At 39.8% G+C, this 16,271-nt stretch overlaps 1 protein-coding gene across 1 annotated transcript in view; it reads left to right on the forward strand.

Annotated features, from left to right (window-relative positions):
* The window catches only part of LOC112160641 (SH3 and multiple ankyrin repeat domains protein 2), a 531,836-nt gene that overhangs the window by 49,611 nt on the left and 465,954 nt on the right, over positions 1-16,271 (forward strand). Inside the window, exon 3 of the mRNA XM_036217187.1 lies at positions 11,400-11,493. Coding sequence (XP_036073080.1) covers positions 11,482-11,493 — 12 coding nt within the window. The 5' untranslated portion in view covers positions 11,400-11,481. The remainder of the gene's footprint in view (positions 1-11,399; positions 11,494-16,271) is intronic.

A 16,271-nucleotide genomic window follows, 5' to 3' on the forward strand; every position in this document is an offset into this window, starting at 1 on the left:
ACCATATAGAAAAGAGGGGATTCAAATCAGCACTTGTTAGTCTTGATGCTGAAAAAGCCTTCGACAGTGTGAGTTGGCAATTTTTATTTTTGGTTCTTCAGAAATTTGGATTTGATGAGAACTCTACTAAAATTATCAGAGCGCTATACAAATCTCCAACTGCAAGAATTAAAGTAAATGGACACTTGTCCAACAGAATAAAACTAGAAAGGGGCACCAGACAAGGCTGCTGCTTAAGCCCAATACTTTTTGCTTTATATATTGAACCGTTAGCACAAGCCCTTCGTCAAAATGATGATCTGGAGGGGATAGAGATAGGAAACCAGAAACAGATAATTGGCCTTTTTGCAGATGACGTGATTATTTTCCTGAAAAACCCAGACAAAGAGCTCCCTATTTTAATGATTTTTTTGAAAACATTCAGTCAGTACTCGGGATATAAAATCAAAATTGAAAAAACACAAATTCTTACATTAAATTACACACCAAACAAACACATTCAAGAAAATTATAATTTGAACTGGGATAGCAAAACTATAAAATATCTTGGTATCACACTTACTAGGGAGACTGGAAAACTGTTTGAAGCAAATTTCGAAAAGTTTGAACAAAATATGCAAAATGACTTGTTAAGATGGACAACTTACCACCTAGATCTTACTTCAAGAATCAAAATAATTAAAATGAACATCATCCCACAATTTTTATATTTATTTCAAGCCTTACCAATAAAAATACCACAACATAAGTTTAACATTTGGGATAAAAATATATCAAGGTTTATTTGGAATGGGAAAAAACCGAGGGTGAGATTCTCCACCATTCAGTTACCAAAAAACAAGGGAGGACTGGGACTTCCAAACTTAAAAGAATATTTTTATGCAGCACAGCTTCGACCATTAGCCTGTTGGTGTAACCAAGAATATCAAGCGAGATGGAAAGAAATGGAAATGAAATGCATAGATATACCAATCCAGACAGTCTTAGGTGGGACTAAATTAACTGAAAACAACCAAAAGACCATGGATTCGATCACCTCCTTCACACTAAATATATGGAAGAAGGTAGTCAAAGAATACAAACTGCCAAATTATAGTAAAATACTTAACTGGATTGCTTTTGACGCTAATTTTCACGCAAATAAATATGACCTCACTTTTAAACGGTGGTTGGACAAAGGCATAACTGCCTGGTGCACTATCATAAAGGAGGGGAAACTTCTTAGTTTTAGGGAACTAAAGAATAAATTTGGTGTGGAAAACCAAGATTTTTTTAGATATTTACAAATCCAAGATTATTTTACAAAAGAAATTAAAGTTAATGCAGATGACAAAAGTTACAGTATAATCAAAGTTTTGTCAGATGTATATAAAAATAATAAAATTAGACTTATCTCAACATTTTACCAGTCCCTGGTGGAAAATAGAAAAAATTCAACATTATATATCAAAAGTAAATGGGAATCAGAACTTAATATAAAAATTACAGAAGAGGAGTGGTACAAAATGTGTTTCACACAGTGTTCTTCTACCAACTCACAAATATGGAAGGAGTTTGCGTGGAAGAACCTGATCAGATATTTTATAACCCCTCAAATAAAAAATAAAAAGTTAAAAACTCCACAATCCTGTTGGAGACAATGTGGAAGCTATGAGGGGAACCACACACACATCTTTTGGTCTTGCCCAGAACTAAAATCTTTCTGGGCTATGGTAATCAAATCCACTAAAAACATATTGGGATATCATCTGCCAAACACATTCACTGTTCATTACCTGGGGAATATTGAAGACTCTGTACCCGTCGAAGATCTTTATTTAACAAGGATTTTACTTTTGGCGTCCAAAAAAGCGATAACAAAGAAATGGCATCAAGAAGACCCTCCGGGAATGAATCACTGGCTTGACATCATCAGGACCATTTACGAAACGGAAAAATTGACATTTCAATTAAAATTAAAAAGTGACCTGTTCAATAAAAGATGGAAAAAATTGAATCAATTTGTAGATCTACATCAAAAGACTCCTACACCGTAAGAAATGTATTTAAACTAAAATAACTACTCTTTATCTGTTACACCTCACCCCGCCCTCCCTTTTCTTTTTTGTAGTTGCTTTTGGTTGTCATATATATTAGTTAATTTATTTTGTATTATTATTATTATATATATATATATTTTTTTTATTTTTTTTACAGCTTTGCCTGGTATTTCATGTGTGTATACATTGTTTTTGGGTTGTTGGGACTGCTAGTTGTGGATACTTGGAAAACACAATAAAAATTGAGTTTAAAAAAAAAAAAAAAGAATGTAAGACAACTCTCTCATGTATTTCATTCTGCAGTGTTTCTCGAGAGCCAGTTTCAGCTTTTTCATGCTCTCAGTTGACACTGTTATCAAGATCAAGTCATCCACATAAACAGCAAGTATTTCCAACTCAGGTGAAGACTTCACAAAGACATAGGGGTCTGCTGTGCTTTGTTTGATTCCAAGGTCCTTCATGAACTCTGTGAATGCTTTGCTCCAACAACGAGGAGACTGTTTTAGTCCATAGATTGATTTTTTTCAGTTTGCACATCAGGTGTTCCTCCCCTGGTTTGATGTACCCCTCTGGTTGCTCCACGTAGATTTCTTCCTCCAAATGTCCATTTAGGAATGCAGTTACTACATCCATCTAGTGCACATGTAGGTTATTCTGGATGGCAAATGACAGTAATGTAGTGATTGAACTGAATTGCTCCACAGGTGAAAAAGTTTCATCATAGTCAGAACAATACAACTGTGAGTATCCCTTGGCAACAAGTCTGCACTTGTATCTCTCCACTTCTCCATCACTTTGATGCTTGATTTTGAACACCCATTTGGATCCTATGAGTCTTTTGTCTTTTGGTAACTCCACCAAGTTGTTTTCCAAAAGTGACTGATATTCTAAATCAGCTGCATCCTGCCATTCTTTTGCATTGGGACTCATCAATACTCCTTTCAGGGTACTTGGTTCTGTGAGACAACATACATTACCATAATGATCAACAGTCATCACATCAGCGTACTAATCATATCCATATCTCTTTGGTGCTTTCCGAAGTCTTTCTCCCCTTTTTGCAGTGTCCTCAAGAGTTATCTTATTGTCCTGTGTTTCTTTTTCCGCTGTGTTCATGGTTACTTCGTTTTCTGAAGAGAAGACCTCTTCTTCCTGGTTTTGGTCAAGGTCTGATTCATTGAAAATCACATCCCGACGAATCAAGATCTGTCTTCTCTTTTCATCAGACAGACAATAGCCTTTTGCATTGTTTGCATATCCCACAAACCTGAGTTTAACAGCTTTCTTTTCAAGTTTTCTCCTCTCTTTATCCGGTACATATGCACAAGTAAACACTCTCATATGACTGAGATCTGTTTTTTTGCCACACCATTGCTGGTGAGGTGTCTCTTTCTTCAGAACAGGTGTGGGCAGCCTGTTCTGTATGTATGCTGCAGTTGCCACAGCCTCTGCCCAGTACATCTTTGGTAACTTAGCATAGGACAACATGCTTCTCGCTGCTTCCACCAGTGTTCTGTTTTTTCTTTCTGCAACACCATTTAGCTGAAGTGAGTGAGGTACAGTCATCTCATGGTGAATGCCTTGAGTCTTCAAATATTCTTGAAACTCTTTTGATGTGTACTCACCAACATTGTCTGTCCTCAGTCGTATTACTCTTCTTCCACATTCATTTGAGCAGGTCTTTTCAAACTCCTTGAATCTGCTGAGGACCTCATTTTTGTGTTTCATGAAGTGCACTTTACAGCATCCAGAGTAGTCATCCATAAAAGTTACAAAGTACTTTGCTCCTCCAATAGATTCAGTCTGCATGGGTCCACAGACATCACTATGAATCAGATGCATCTTGCATTTGGAGCAAATTTTTCCCCCTGGCTTGTATGGTTTTCTCGCCAACTTGCCTTCTGCACAGCCCTCACAGAAACAAGGTTCCTTTTCTGCAGAGTAGTCTACTCCTTTCACTAAGCCTTTCAATTCTTTCAGCTTAGTGGTGTGACCATGGCGCTGGTGCCAAAGGCGAGCTGCTACTGATGCACCTGTTGCAGCATGCTGTGTAGGTGAAGCTCCTTCCACATCCAGCTGGTCCAGACCGTCAGCTCTTTGTGTTCCCATTCCTTGTAGAGTTCCATCTTCACCACCTATGTAGCAATGTGACCTTTTGAACTGTATGACATTTCCTTTCTTTGTTGCTGCTCCCAATGAGAAAAGATTTCCAGAAAGTTTTGGAACATAAAGAACATCAAACATAGTAGCATTTTTCACTTTGCTCACTTTGAATGTCATTCTCATTTTGACATTGCCAAGTCCTCGGGCTTCACCCACCCTGCCATCACCAAGTTTCACAGACTGCGTTTCTGTGCTTTGATGCTCCAGAATCAATCAGCCAAACCGATTGTTGTGGTCTGTCAGATGTACTTTCCTCTTCAGCATGAATGCGCTCTCAGATGAGTCTCCTGCATTTTCACATATCATGCTTTTGGCGTTGTGGTTTTTGTTTCTCTTTTTCCAGCTTGGACAGTCACACTTTATGTGACCTTCCTTACCACACTTGTAACACTTCCAAGAGCTTCTTTCAGCTCCCCTTACAGTTGGCCTGCATTTCTCCACGTGTTTGTGTGGGCATGACTGATGCACTACTTGATGCAGCACAGCTGGAGTTAGCATTAGCATTCATTCACTTTTGTGCTTCATTTATCAATGCTTGCTGAACAAACGCCATAGTCAGAGTGTCCATTTTTGTTTCAAGAGCTGTAACTATTGTTGTATAACTTGATGGCAAACTCCCCAGCAGTGTTACAATCTGATCTTCCTCTTCAATTACAGCACCTATTGCTCTTAATTGATCAGTAAGTTCCTTCATTCCTTTTAAATGCTCATTCAAACTTTCCCCTTCTTTCATTTCACATCGGAAATATTTTTTCTTCAGGAACAGTTTGTTTGCCAAAGTATCTCTTTCAAAATGTCCTCTTAGTGTGGTCCACACTTCTTTTGGTGTCTGACAGCTTGTAATCAGGCACAACTGGGGTGTACTTACATTAAGTACCAGCACGGAGAAAGCCTTTTCCTTCCGCTTCTCACATTCTCCTCGAGCTTGAGCTAATGCCTCTGTCTCCATTACCATGCCCCACAGTCCTTTAGCTTTCAGGAAATGTTCCATCTGAAACTTCCACGTTGCCCAGTTTTCTGGTCCGCTCAACTTGTCAATAAATAGCTTATCTTCCATTGTGAGACCCACAATACTGTCTACCAAACCCCAGAAAAAACTGTGTTAGCTTATTATTCACGTCCTGTGCCCATAACCTGTTGTTAATCTCTTTATTTTCATCAACAGAACAGCAAGTGCATCCACAGAAGTAGGGTGCAGTATAGACCTTTTTTTTTAAGACACTCATTGTGAAATTACTGCAACACAACACAGTTGACACAATTAACGAAACTCCAGCTTATTCTGAAGCAGAGAAACACAGCATCATGCTGCTGAAAGGCGAATGTAATCAACGTGAATCAGCTGATTCTGCTGCGGAAAAAAATATACTTTTTTTCATACGGACTCTGTACGTCCGTATGAAAGAACGTAAAATGTTCAAGAACTTTGAGGATAGAATACTGTGGAGAAAATGTTCAGGTTATGTCGTTAAATGATAAACAACAGCAGTGATTGTTATCCTTTGTTATGTTACTGCTGAACTTGATCAGAAGGTTGACAAAAAAGAGAGAAAATTTTAAAATGACAAACAAAATTTCTTTCTATTTGAATATTGTTGAGGAAAAATGAGTCAACGTAAAATGAAAAATCGAACTCTGCTTGGCTCAGTGGGTCTGTTTATTCATGAATAAAGTCAGAGAAATCTTCCAGCGTAACCAGTCAGATTTTGTTGAAGAAAGCACACACACACCGCCTTAACAATCCATCTTTGGCAATCCTACCAGAGGAATCTTCGTCAACAACAGTCGATCCAACACCACATCTGGTTTTCCTTCTTATCTTTCCTGGAAACTTTTGTCAGACCATTTGTTTTAGACACTTTTCTGGACGCTGGAATTGAGAAATGTCACGGCGACCTAGTACCTCTTCCAACTCAAAGTCTGAAACATTAGCTCATATTCCTTGGACTAAATACTCGAAAACATCATTAATTCTGAAGTTCACTTTGGGGTTATAGCTTGCATGTTCCGTTAGGACCACCGGGCAGAAATGGAACAGCTATTTTTCCTACAATATTTGTGTTTTTTTTATCGGTTTTGGTGATTCCGGTCTCTTGTTCCAAATAAAGGCATAAATGGTGGTGATTTGATACAAATAATTTAAATTAGCATCCATAGAATAAATAGACATACACATAGCAATAAACATATTAAAGAGTAAGAATCGTGGTTCGATTCGTGAATCGTTGAGCTTGATTTATGACTTGACTTTGATTGCCACCCTAAGCAATGATCCACAGCCCTACTCCACACCTACAACAAGAAAATACATTTTCTATGTTGTCTAAAAGTCACTTCCACCATTTTATATATTGTGTGTATAACACCAAGTACTTACCTGTAAAGATTCATGATGTAAATAATCCACCGCAGCGCTGCTTTGTTGGAGAATTGAAGCCGTTAGCCGTTAGCATTGAGGCACCGGAGTTGAGCGTCAGAGGCTGTGGGCGTGAACTAAAACAAACCAGGGGAAAAGCGAGTCAACTCGGTCCCGCCTCTTTACTCCATATTTGGAACGTCCATTTGGGGCGGAGTTAAGTCCAGCTAATATGGCTGCGGCCATGAGCTGAATATTCAGGCTTCATTTCAGGGACTGTGGAAGTCAATGGGTGACGTCAGAGATGATTCGTATAGTTATGTCTATGCTAAAAACGCTGAAGCTGATAGCTGAAATCCATCCATCCATCCATCTTCTTGACCGCTTCATCCCTTTCGGGGTCGCAGGGGTGCCGGAGCCTATGCCGGCTACTGAAGGCCGAAGGCGGGGTACACCCTGGACAGGTCGCCAGTCTGTCGCAGGGCCTCTATCACACACACATTCACACCTAGGGGCAATTTAGAGTCACCAATAAACCTATGAAGCATGTTTTTGGACGGTGGGAGGAAGCCGGAGTCCCCGGTGAAAACCCACACATGCACGGGGAGAACATGCAAACTCCACACAGAAAGGTCCCAGCCGGGATTTGAACCGGGGCCTTCTCGCTGTGAGGCAAGAGCGCTAACCACTGCGCCACCGTGCAGCCCTATAGCTGAAATCACTGAAGCTAACAGCTAAAAACACTAAATCTAATAGCTAAAAACGCTGAATCTGATAGCTGAAATCACTAAAGCTGATAGCTGAAAACGCTAAAGCTAATAGCTAAAAACACTGCAGCTGATAGCCAGCTAAAATATTAGCAGATATAATACCAAATTAGCCTTAAAAAAAACTTAGATAAGCCAAAACAGCTAGCATGTAGCTGAAAAAGTAGCTAAACTTCAAAATGAAGAAAACTGAAAAAAGCGTAAATTAGCCATACCAGATAGGGCAGGGGTCAGCAGGCCAAAATGTTGAAAGAGCCATATTGGACCAAAAAAAACAAAAAACAAATGTGTCTGGAGCCAAAAATTAAAAACCTTATATAAGCCTTACAATGATTGAAACACATGCTGTATGTATCTAAATAAGCAATATTAGCGTACTATCAAAATGACTAAGTTGGTTACAAATACAAAATGAGCCTTCATGATTAAACGTATATTCTCCCTGCAGCACATCCTGTGGAGAATGACACAACACATGACTACTCTGTTTAGGATGCCGCCTCAAGTTTAACTTCCTTACAATATTAATCAATTATACTATGTTTCATTGCTTTGATGAAATTAAAGAAATGCAATAAAAAAATCAGATTTTTGATGTCATTTTTATTTTGAGGATTCAAAAAAACGACAACAAAATAGAATGTGCATAACGTTATCTGGGCAACAAACGGTGCAATAAAACGCAGCATGCATTTATAAAAATAAAACAGCAACCTTTTGAAAAGGTAAAGTATATAAAATCAAATTAATGCAGTTTAAGATGGATTTCTGTGCAAATCCCAAACAAGTCAGTGAATGGGTAAAACGCAGCAGCATTCTCTTCTCTCTCTCTCTTTTGACACCAAATCAACACAGCTATCCTCGGGCCCGAGCAACAAAGCAAAATGATATCCCAAAGTGTCATTCCAAAAATATACTGACAAAAATCAGAAATCACTTAATAAAAACAGATACTTTGTTACTAAATAAGTGCCTATGACAGGACTGTGTTCTTACCCGTTTAATGTGACTTCTGTTTTTGGACATAACTGTACACATTTGTGCAAAACGTTATAAAAATTATGAATTATGAATAATAAAAAGGCAGGAATATTATTCCAGAATAAATCAACTTAAACCTTAAATAATTTTCAATATTTTACTCTCCATAAAAATATATTTTGTCAAAATTGTACTTTTTAGAAACAAGCTTAAGATAACATATCGGGTCATTAATAATAATAAAATAGGGCCGGATCCAGCCGCCGGGCCTTGACTTTGACATGTGTGCTGTACAACAACATGAATGACTAACAGCATATTCCTGGAGAGATGCTACAAACTCCTTAAAATAAATATTTGAAGTCATTGGCAGCTGGAGATTCGGGTTTGAGAAGTGTTCTTTTCAGTTTCCTCACGTTTACCTGCACATCCACTTGCACTCATAAACTCACTGAGGACAAGACAGGTTTCTTGACAAAAATAGGATGATATGGATTTTAGCATTTAAAAAAGGGTTCGTATTTAGCCTCAAAACGAGACATTTCCCAAAGCATCATAAGTCTCCTCTGAAGAAGAAGTATTTGAAGGTCAGTCGGATTCTCTTTTACACTATGATCGCTTGATCATGTGACATTTTAGGTTTCTGCTACAAGGAAATGCAGCATCCATCAATCAGTCTCACACGTGTTGACCCCTGAAGTTTGTGCCTCTCAAAGTTTCTCTTCAGATCTCTGAACGTGGAGTTTACTGGAGATCCTGCAGGCATGTTGGGAGCTGCTGTTCACACCTCCAGATCTGAGGCATCAGAACACATTTGCCTTTCTCTGCTTCACTAATGAGTGTTTTGAGGAGAACTGCGTCTCTTCATTGTAACTGAATTATGGAGCAAACAGTGTTTTTGAAATGCAAACCACTGATGGTGGTGGTGGGGGAGGGGAGGGTCTGTATGCATATGTTGCTAAACTTGGGAGGAGAATCTCAGGCTTGTGCACATGTGGCAACTCTGATTGATTCTGATTCATCAGAAAAGATAATCCATCTGCTGAGAAGAGTTTGCCTGCACTTTTCTGTTTTCCTGCGTCTTACAGGAGTCTGCAGTTTCAGTCCTGTAGGGGTCAAAATGTTTCAGCGGAGACCAGAATTATTGCATTTCATCAACTTTGAATCTGTATCTGATCTTCAGCAGCTTGCTGTTGATACTCCTCACTGTCGTGGGGAACCTAGCAGCGCATTCAGGCACTTCCATTAACAGCAGAGTGTCTATAATCATTTTCCACTGAGAATTGAGGAGATCCACATGCTGTTACGTTACAGTGTCTCATTTTTTATGCATTAGCTGCCATTCCAGGTTCAAGCCCCAGAGAGTCATGTGGGTAAGCTTTGTGTGCATTTTGCTGGCATGCAGTTTGTTTATTGACTCTCTACTTCATCAAGTTCATAGTTTAAAGAAACAAAACATTTGACAGATCAGCAGCTTTAGAGACACGGGCACAGAAAGTCAGTGAGTTGTTGCAAACATCAAAGTTCTCCTTCAGGATTCAAATGGTGCTGCAGGTTCAATTCAATTCAGTTCAGTTTTATTTATATAGCGCAAAATAACAAAGAAAATTTTACTCATTTGGCTTCATGCAGGTAATTTTACATATGCAGAAAATTAGTCATAAAATATGAACAATAGTTAAAAACTAAACAGACTAAATAAACTGGTTATCCCTGCCCTTAGACCCTCCCTCCCAGTAAGGAAAAACTCCTAAAAAAAACCTGAGTCAGGAAAAAAGAAGAAACCTTAGGGATTCCCACATGAAGGAGAGATCCTATCCCAGGACGGACAGGAGATACCAGAACTATCAAAGAAAGATTAGCTTCTACAACTACGTATCTAAAAGAGTTCATTCAGATGGAGCTGAGGGACAAGTGAGAAGAAGTCCATAGTCAAGATGAAGCAGAAGTGCAGTCCACGACCAGGAGGAAAGATGACCCAGCCGGAATCACTCTCACTCAGAGATGCAGGATGGTGTCGGGGGCGTGGTCCACGGCCAAGAGTGGGAGCGTGGGCGATCCACCGGGGATCTGAAATCTCTCCCGCTCCCCAGAGGAGAGTGGGAAAGAAGAACAACATGTGAATGGAACTGCACCAACAAAAGCATGGAGAACTAAATACAATAAATAATAAAGAATAGAAGAGAGGAGAAGTAGATGAGAATAGAGAACAGAACCCCAGAGCTGATCTGAATAATAACCATGATAGAAAATCTAAATTTATATTTAAACGCATCAATATTAATTTATTAATCTAGCCTCACAAGGACCACATGAGAGGGAATATTCTCTGATTACTAGCTAGCCTGGCAGAACGCCTGTCCAAAGAGGAATGTTTTAAGGCTAGTTTTGAAGGTAGAAACTGTGCTGGCCTCTCTGACATGAGCTGGGAGCTTATTCCATAGAACAGGGGCTTGATGGCTGAAGGTTCTACCTCCAACTGTACTTTTAGAAATTCTAGGAACTACAAGCAGTCCAGCATTTTGTGAACGAAGTGTTCTGACTGGTTGGTAAGGAACTATGAGATCTCTAATATAGGATGGGGCCACACCATTCAGAGCCTTATAGGTTAACAGGAGGATTTTGAACTTGATCCTGGATTCAACTGGTAGCCAGTGGAGAGAAGCTAACACAGGAGTGATGTGTTCTCTTCTACTAGTTCCTGCTAACAATCGTGCTGCTGCATTCTGGACAAGCTGAAAACTTTTTAAAGAACTTTTCGGGCATGCTATTAGTAAAGAGTTACAGTAATTCAGTCTAGACGTAACAAATGCATGGATGAGTTTTTCAGCGTCACTTTAAGATAACATATTTCTGATCCTATTGTGTTGGAGAAAAAATGCAGTTTTACAAGCTCAGGTGGAGGAGCTAAGATGATGGAGGCTGGAACATTAGGACTGATGGTTTTTTGGTGCTGAAGCCTGTGCACACACCACACTCTTCTGCACTTTCACTCAAATCACACCTTTGCTTTTGATCTTTTTTTTACACAGAAGTTATGCTGAAGGCTGCAGTGAGTTCATTCATGGTGGACTTCTCTGTTTCTCCCTACAGTACCCCCCTCCCTCGACTGCCAGTCAGGACCAGTGGGTGCAGCTGTGGACCCCTTTTCGAGAACATTCCTCCTCTGGATATTATGGCTGAAAGGGTGAGTGGACTCCATCAACAGCTAAAAGAGGGCAAGGGTGCTGAGAGACACGAATGTTTGGGCTCTTGTCACAGAGCTGGGTGGCAATACAATTATTTTATCTGAAATGTATTCAACAACATTCTGTCATTTTTCATTTTAGATCTTTTCTAATGTGAAATTCAAAATTACACTCAATAAAAGAACAGGGATGCCCACTTTGTCTCTGCCATGAAATCTACTTTTCAAATCATATAGTACAAAATACTAACCTGAAATGTTGATGTTTGTTTACTTTAAAACACAGACTTATTATGAAAAGCAGATTTTAAAGTAAATTACACATTATTTGGAATAAATGGATACCTTTTGATAAACTTGTACAATTACAACACAATACTAAAGTTTTTCTGTTATTTTTCCTTTAACAACTTGTGGAACTGAACCCGTGTGTTTGTGGTTGTCATGTCAACAGTGCATCCGTGCACAACAGAGACCTTCTGTGTAGGTTCTGTTCCAGGTTCTCCTTGAATGACCCACAGTTAGGGGACTGATGCTGAACTCTTACAACTTTTATAAAGTATAAGAGGAAAAGAAATTCCATATGTGCTTATGGGGCGTGGTGCTCATGTGCATGTGCAGAGATGTTTCTATCAGATGATGTCCCATTGGTTGATCTGTTTGTCAGTCAAATACATTTCACAGCACGGATAATGATAAATTATAATTTTTTTATTTATTTGTTCATTGTTACTGATGACCCTTCATCTACCCACTCTTCCTTTGTGATCAACCGGTCGATTGCTATATGTATATACATTGTGTATTGAGCACCCCTGCTTTAGAACAGTCTAATTGACAGTTTTCCTAGGAAACGTCTGAGGTGGATCAGCCGATGACTTAAAGTCCCCCTATGACAATAAAAAAAAAAAATAAAAAAATAAAAAACATTCCCAAAAGTGTTTAATGATGATTATGAAATCCCACAACCTAAATGTCTTAAAAAGCAATTTTCCATGTAGATCTGAAGTCTCTGTTTCCAAAATCTCCTCTGTGGGGGCGTGGCTTTTGGAGCTGAGCTGAATTGTCCCGTCCCTGATCCCCCCTTCCCGTCTGATAGCTCTGTCCTGCTAGCGTAAATCCTCACTGCTTCTACAATGAATATCAAGCAATATGAGAAATGTCCAGCCGTATTGTTTTGAGCCTGATGTCAGCTTGGACAAAATGAAAAGCTTCATGAGCTATGTTTCCAATAATTATGAAATTGCACAAATTACATTTTCACTAATAAATTTGAAACACCACCATTTTGAAAAAAACACTTGTATTTATTAGAATAAAGTTTTCTGAGGGCGTATCGACAATGGAAACATTTCAAATTCAGCTGAGACTCGCACAGCCAGCATCACAAAAGCTCCACCCAGTAGTGGTTTTAGGCAGGGGCAATACAGGCAGCTGCTCGGGGCGCTCAGCGCTTGTGGAAAATAAATGTGCGTGCTATCGGTTTCTATTACCTGTTATGTCACAATGTTTTAACAGCCTGAAACCAGCAAACTGGTGGCCCCTGAGGTGCATGCTCTCCTGTCGGACAGGTGTGAGGAAAAATGGAGGGGTGGAGGGGTCAGTTTAGCTTCGGGTCTCTCCCACATTAAGAGGATAGATGAGGGAGGAGGGTGCCAGGGCAGATAGATTTTTTTGTAGATTTTTTTTTTAAATCAGTCATAACATGACCATCTATAACCCACGATTAAATACAGGCAGAACTCTAAATTAAAAACCACCAAATGCAGGTAAAACTTCTATTTAGTGGGCAGAAAAAATATTTCTCTGAGTCTCTGTTCTTCATCTCTGAGGCTCAAACACAACATGATGGATTCTGCTTCTCCTCCACTGTTGATCACCACAAACATCCATTTTGGAGTTGGTCAAACGCTTAACCCTGACTTTGTTGCGCAGATTTAATTGATAGCCGCGGCACGAGGTGCGTTCAGGTGCGTTCAGGTGCTGTGTGAAATTTCCACGCTTATGTGCTTTTTATTAAGAGCTCGCTATTGCTGCATTCAGGAGGAATTTCTATTATTTGCTCACACTGACCTCAGCCAACACAAACACTCTCATTCGGTGCTCCATTTCATTTTAACTCACAACTACAGCACACTGATCTGTAAGATTACGCACAATTATGCTAAAATGTTATACATATTTCTATATAAACATGTTTTTTATACACATGGCATTAAAAAAACAACTTTAAAATAATTATTTTATTTATTTATCTATCACTAGTTGTAATCTTTACCCTTTTATGGTACATTGAAAAAACATTTGTTATTTGAACAAAGTCAATTTCTTGTAAAATGGTCAAGAAATAAAAAAAGAGATGAAATAAAAAATGACTCGCCCAGGGAATAATTCAGTGTAGAACCTCCACTGGGTCCCACAGCATCACACAGCTCATTAAAAGCTGCGCGTAATGCAGAATCCTTAGATCCACTGCTTCTCTTTAAAATCACCAACCAGGATTTCCCAAAATCACCTTCTCCATCACTGCTCCCACATAGGAGTGGGTACGCTTGCATGAATAGAAACTGGCATCTCCTTTAGTTGAGGATGAGTGCTAGGACTGTGGCAGAAATTTGAATATATCTTGTTCCATTGTCAAATAGAAGAAACAGTCCAGCTGCTTATTATTTTATTTTTATTATCTTATTAATTATTTTTTAATATTGCTGAATTGACCCTCTATTGCACAGAAGTGGGAAGATGCCATCTTTTCTTCTGAACTTGTGCATGCTGGACGAGGCAGATCTGGTAGCTTGTGCATGTGCTCTTGGACCCAGCTGTTGTGACATCACAACGGCCCATTAATTTCAAACAGAGCATCTTTGACAGAGATTTAAAAGAAGAAATACTCAGAAATGCAAAAACAAAAGGATTTCTTATTGCATTTGTTCTCTCTCATAAGAAAAAGGCCACACAGTCATGTTAAAAACTAAAAAAACAGGATTTTCATCAGAGGAGAACTTTAAATGAACATGGCAGCCAGTTCATGTTGTTTTGACAATGTTAAAGGTTGGAAGCAAGTTTGTCTTGGTTCCACCAGGTACTACAACAGCTTTGAGGGCAGAGATTTTCTGTCGTGAGGCTCTGTGACATCACAGGCCCTAAAGGCAGGGACCACCGTGGAGAGATGTGGTGAAAACAGTGTGACGGAAAAGATCCTTAACAATAGTGACAGACAGCAAGGCTTACAAAAGGGTTTCCAGGCAGGTTGCTTTTTTAACACATTTTCTGCGAAGGAACCATCCTGGATAAGTGAGTCTTCACAGAAATCTGCTGAATGGAATTGTGGAACTTTACTGTGTTAAAGCAAAAAAACAATTGCAAGTTGTATCAGCTATGAGTTCGACCATCATAACGTGGTAATATTTACGACTGATGTATGGATTATTATTTCCTTAGATTAATGTAGGCACAAGGGGGCCCAAGCCAGGGTCTCATTGTGCCAGTCCCAAGCCCGGATAAATACAGAGGGTTGTGTCAGGAAGGGCATCCAACGTAAAATCTTGCCAAATCAAATATGCGAATCAGACCTACGAAATCCATACCGGATCGGTCGAGGCCCGGGTTAACAACGACCGCCATCGGTGCTGTTCACCGACAGGGTGCCGGTGGAAATTGGACTACTGTTGGTGGAAGAAGGAGAGGAGGAAGGCGGGTTCGTAGGGAGAGAGAGAAGAGGAAAGTCACTAGTGTTGGACTGAGAGTTGGGACTTTGAATGTTGGAACTATGACAGGAAAGGGTAGAGAGTTAGTGGACATGATGCAGAGGAGAAAGGTAGACATACTGTGTGTCCAGGAGACCAGGTGGAAAGGTAGCAAGGCTAGAAGTTTAGGAGCAGGGTTCAAGTTGTTCTATCATGGTGGAGATGGGAAGAGAAATGGAGTAGGAGTTATCCTAAAGGAGGAGTTTGTTAGGAGTGTTGTGGAGGTAAAAAGAGTGTCAGATAGAGTGATGAGTCTGAAGATAGAAATGGAGGGTGTCATGTTCAATGTTGTTAGTGGGTATGCCCCACAGGTAGGATGTGAGCTGGAAGAGAAGGAGAAGTTCTGGTTGGATCTTGATGAAGTGATGATGAGCATCCCTGGAAATGAGAGAGTTGTCATTGGTGCAGATTTCAATGGTCATGTTGGTGCAGGAAACCGAGGTGATGAGGAGGTGATGGGCAGGTTTGGTATCCAGGAGAGGAATGTAGAAGGACAGATGGTGGTTGATTTTGCAAAAAAGATGGAAATGGCGATAGTGAATACATTCTTTGAGAAGAGACAGGAACATAGAGTGACCTATAAGAGCGGAGGTAGAAGCACACAGATAGACTACATCTTGTGTAGACGGTGTAATCTGAAGGAGATCAGTGACTGTAAAGTAGTGGTTGGTGAGAGTGTTTCCAGACAGCACAGGATGGTGGTGTGTAGAATGACTCTGGTGGTGAAGAAGATGAAGAAAGAGAGGGCAAAGGCAGAGAAGAGGACAAACTGGTGGAAGCTGAAAAAAGAAGATTGTTGCATGACTTTTAAGAAACAGTTGAAACAGGCTCTGGGTGGTCAGGAGGTACTCCCAGATGACTGGATAACTACAGCTAATGTGATCAGGGAGACAGGTAGGAGTGTACTTGGTGTGTCATCAGGAAAGAGAGTTGATAAGGAGACTTGGTGGTGGAATGAGGAGGTGCAGGAGTGTATACGGAGTAAGAGACTAGCTAAGAAGAAGTGGGACACTGAGAGGACTGAGGAGAGTA

The sequence above is a fragment of the Oryzias melastigma genome, linkage group LG3, assembly GCF_002922805.2.
Source record: "Oryzias melastigma strain HK-1 linkage group LG3, ASM292280v2, whole genome shotgun sequence".
Taxonomy (NCBI): domain Eukaryota; kingdom Metazoa; phylum Chordata; class Actinopteri; order Beloniformes; family Adrianichthyidae; genus Oryzias; species Oryzias melastigma.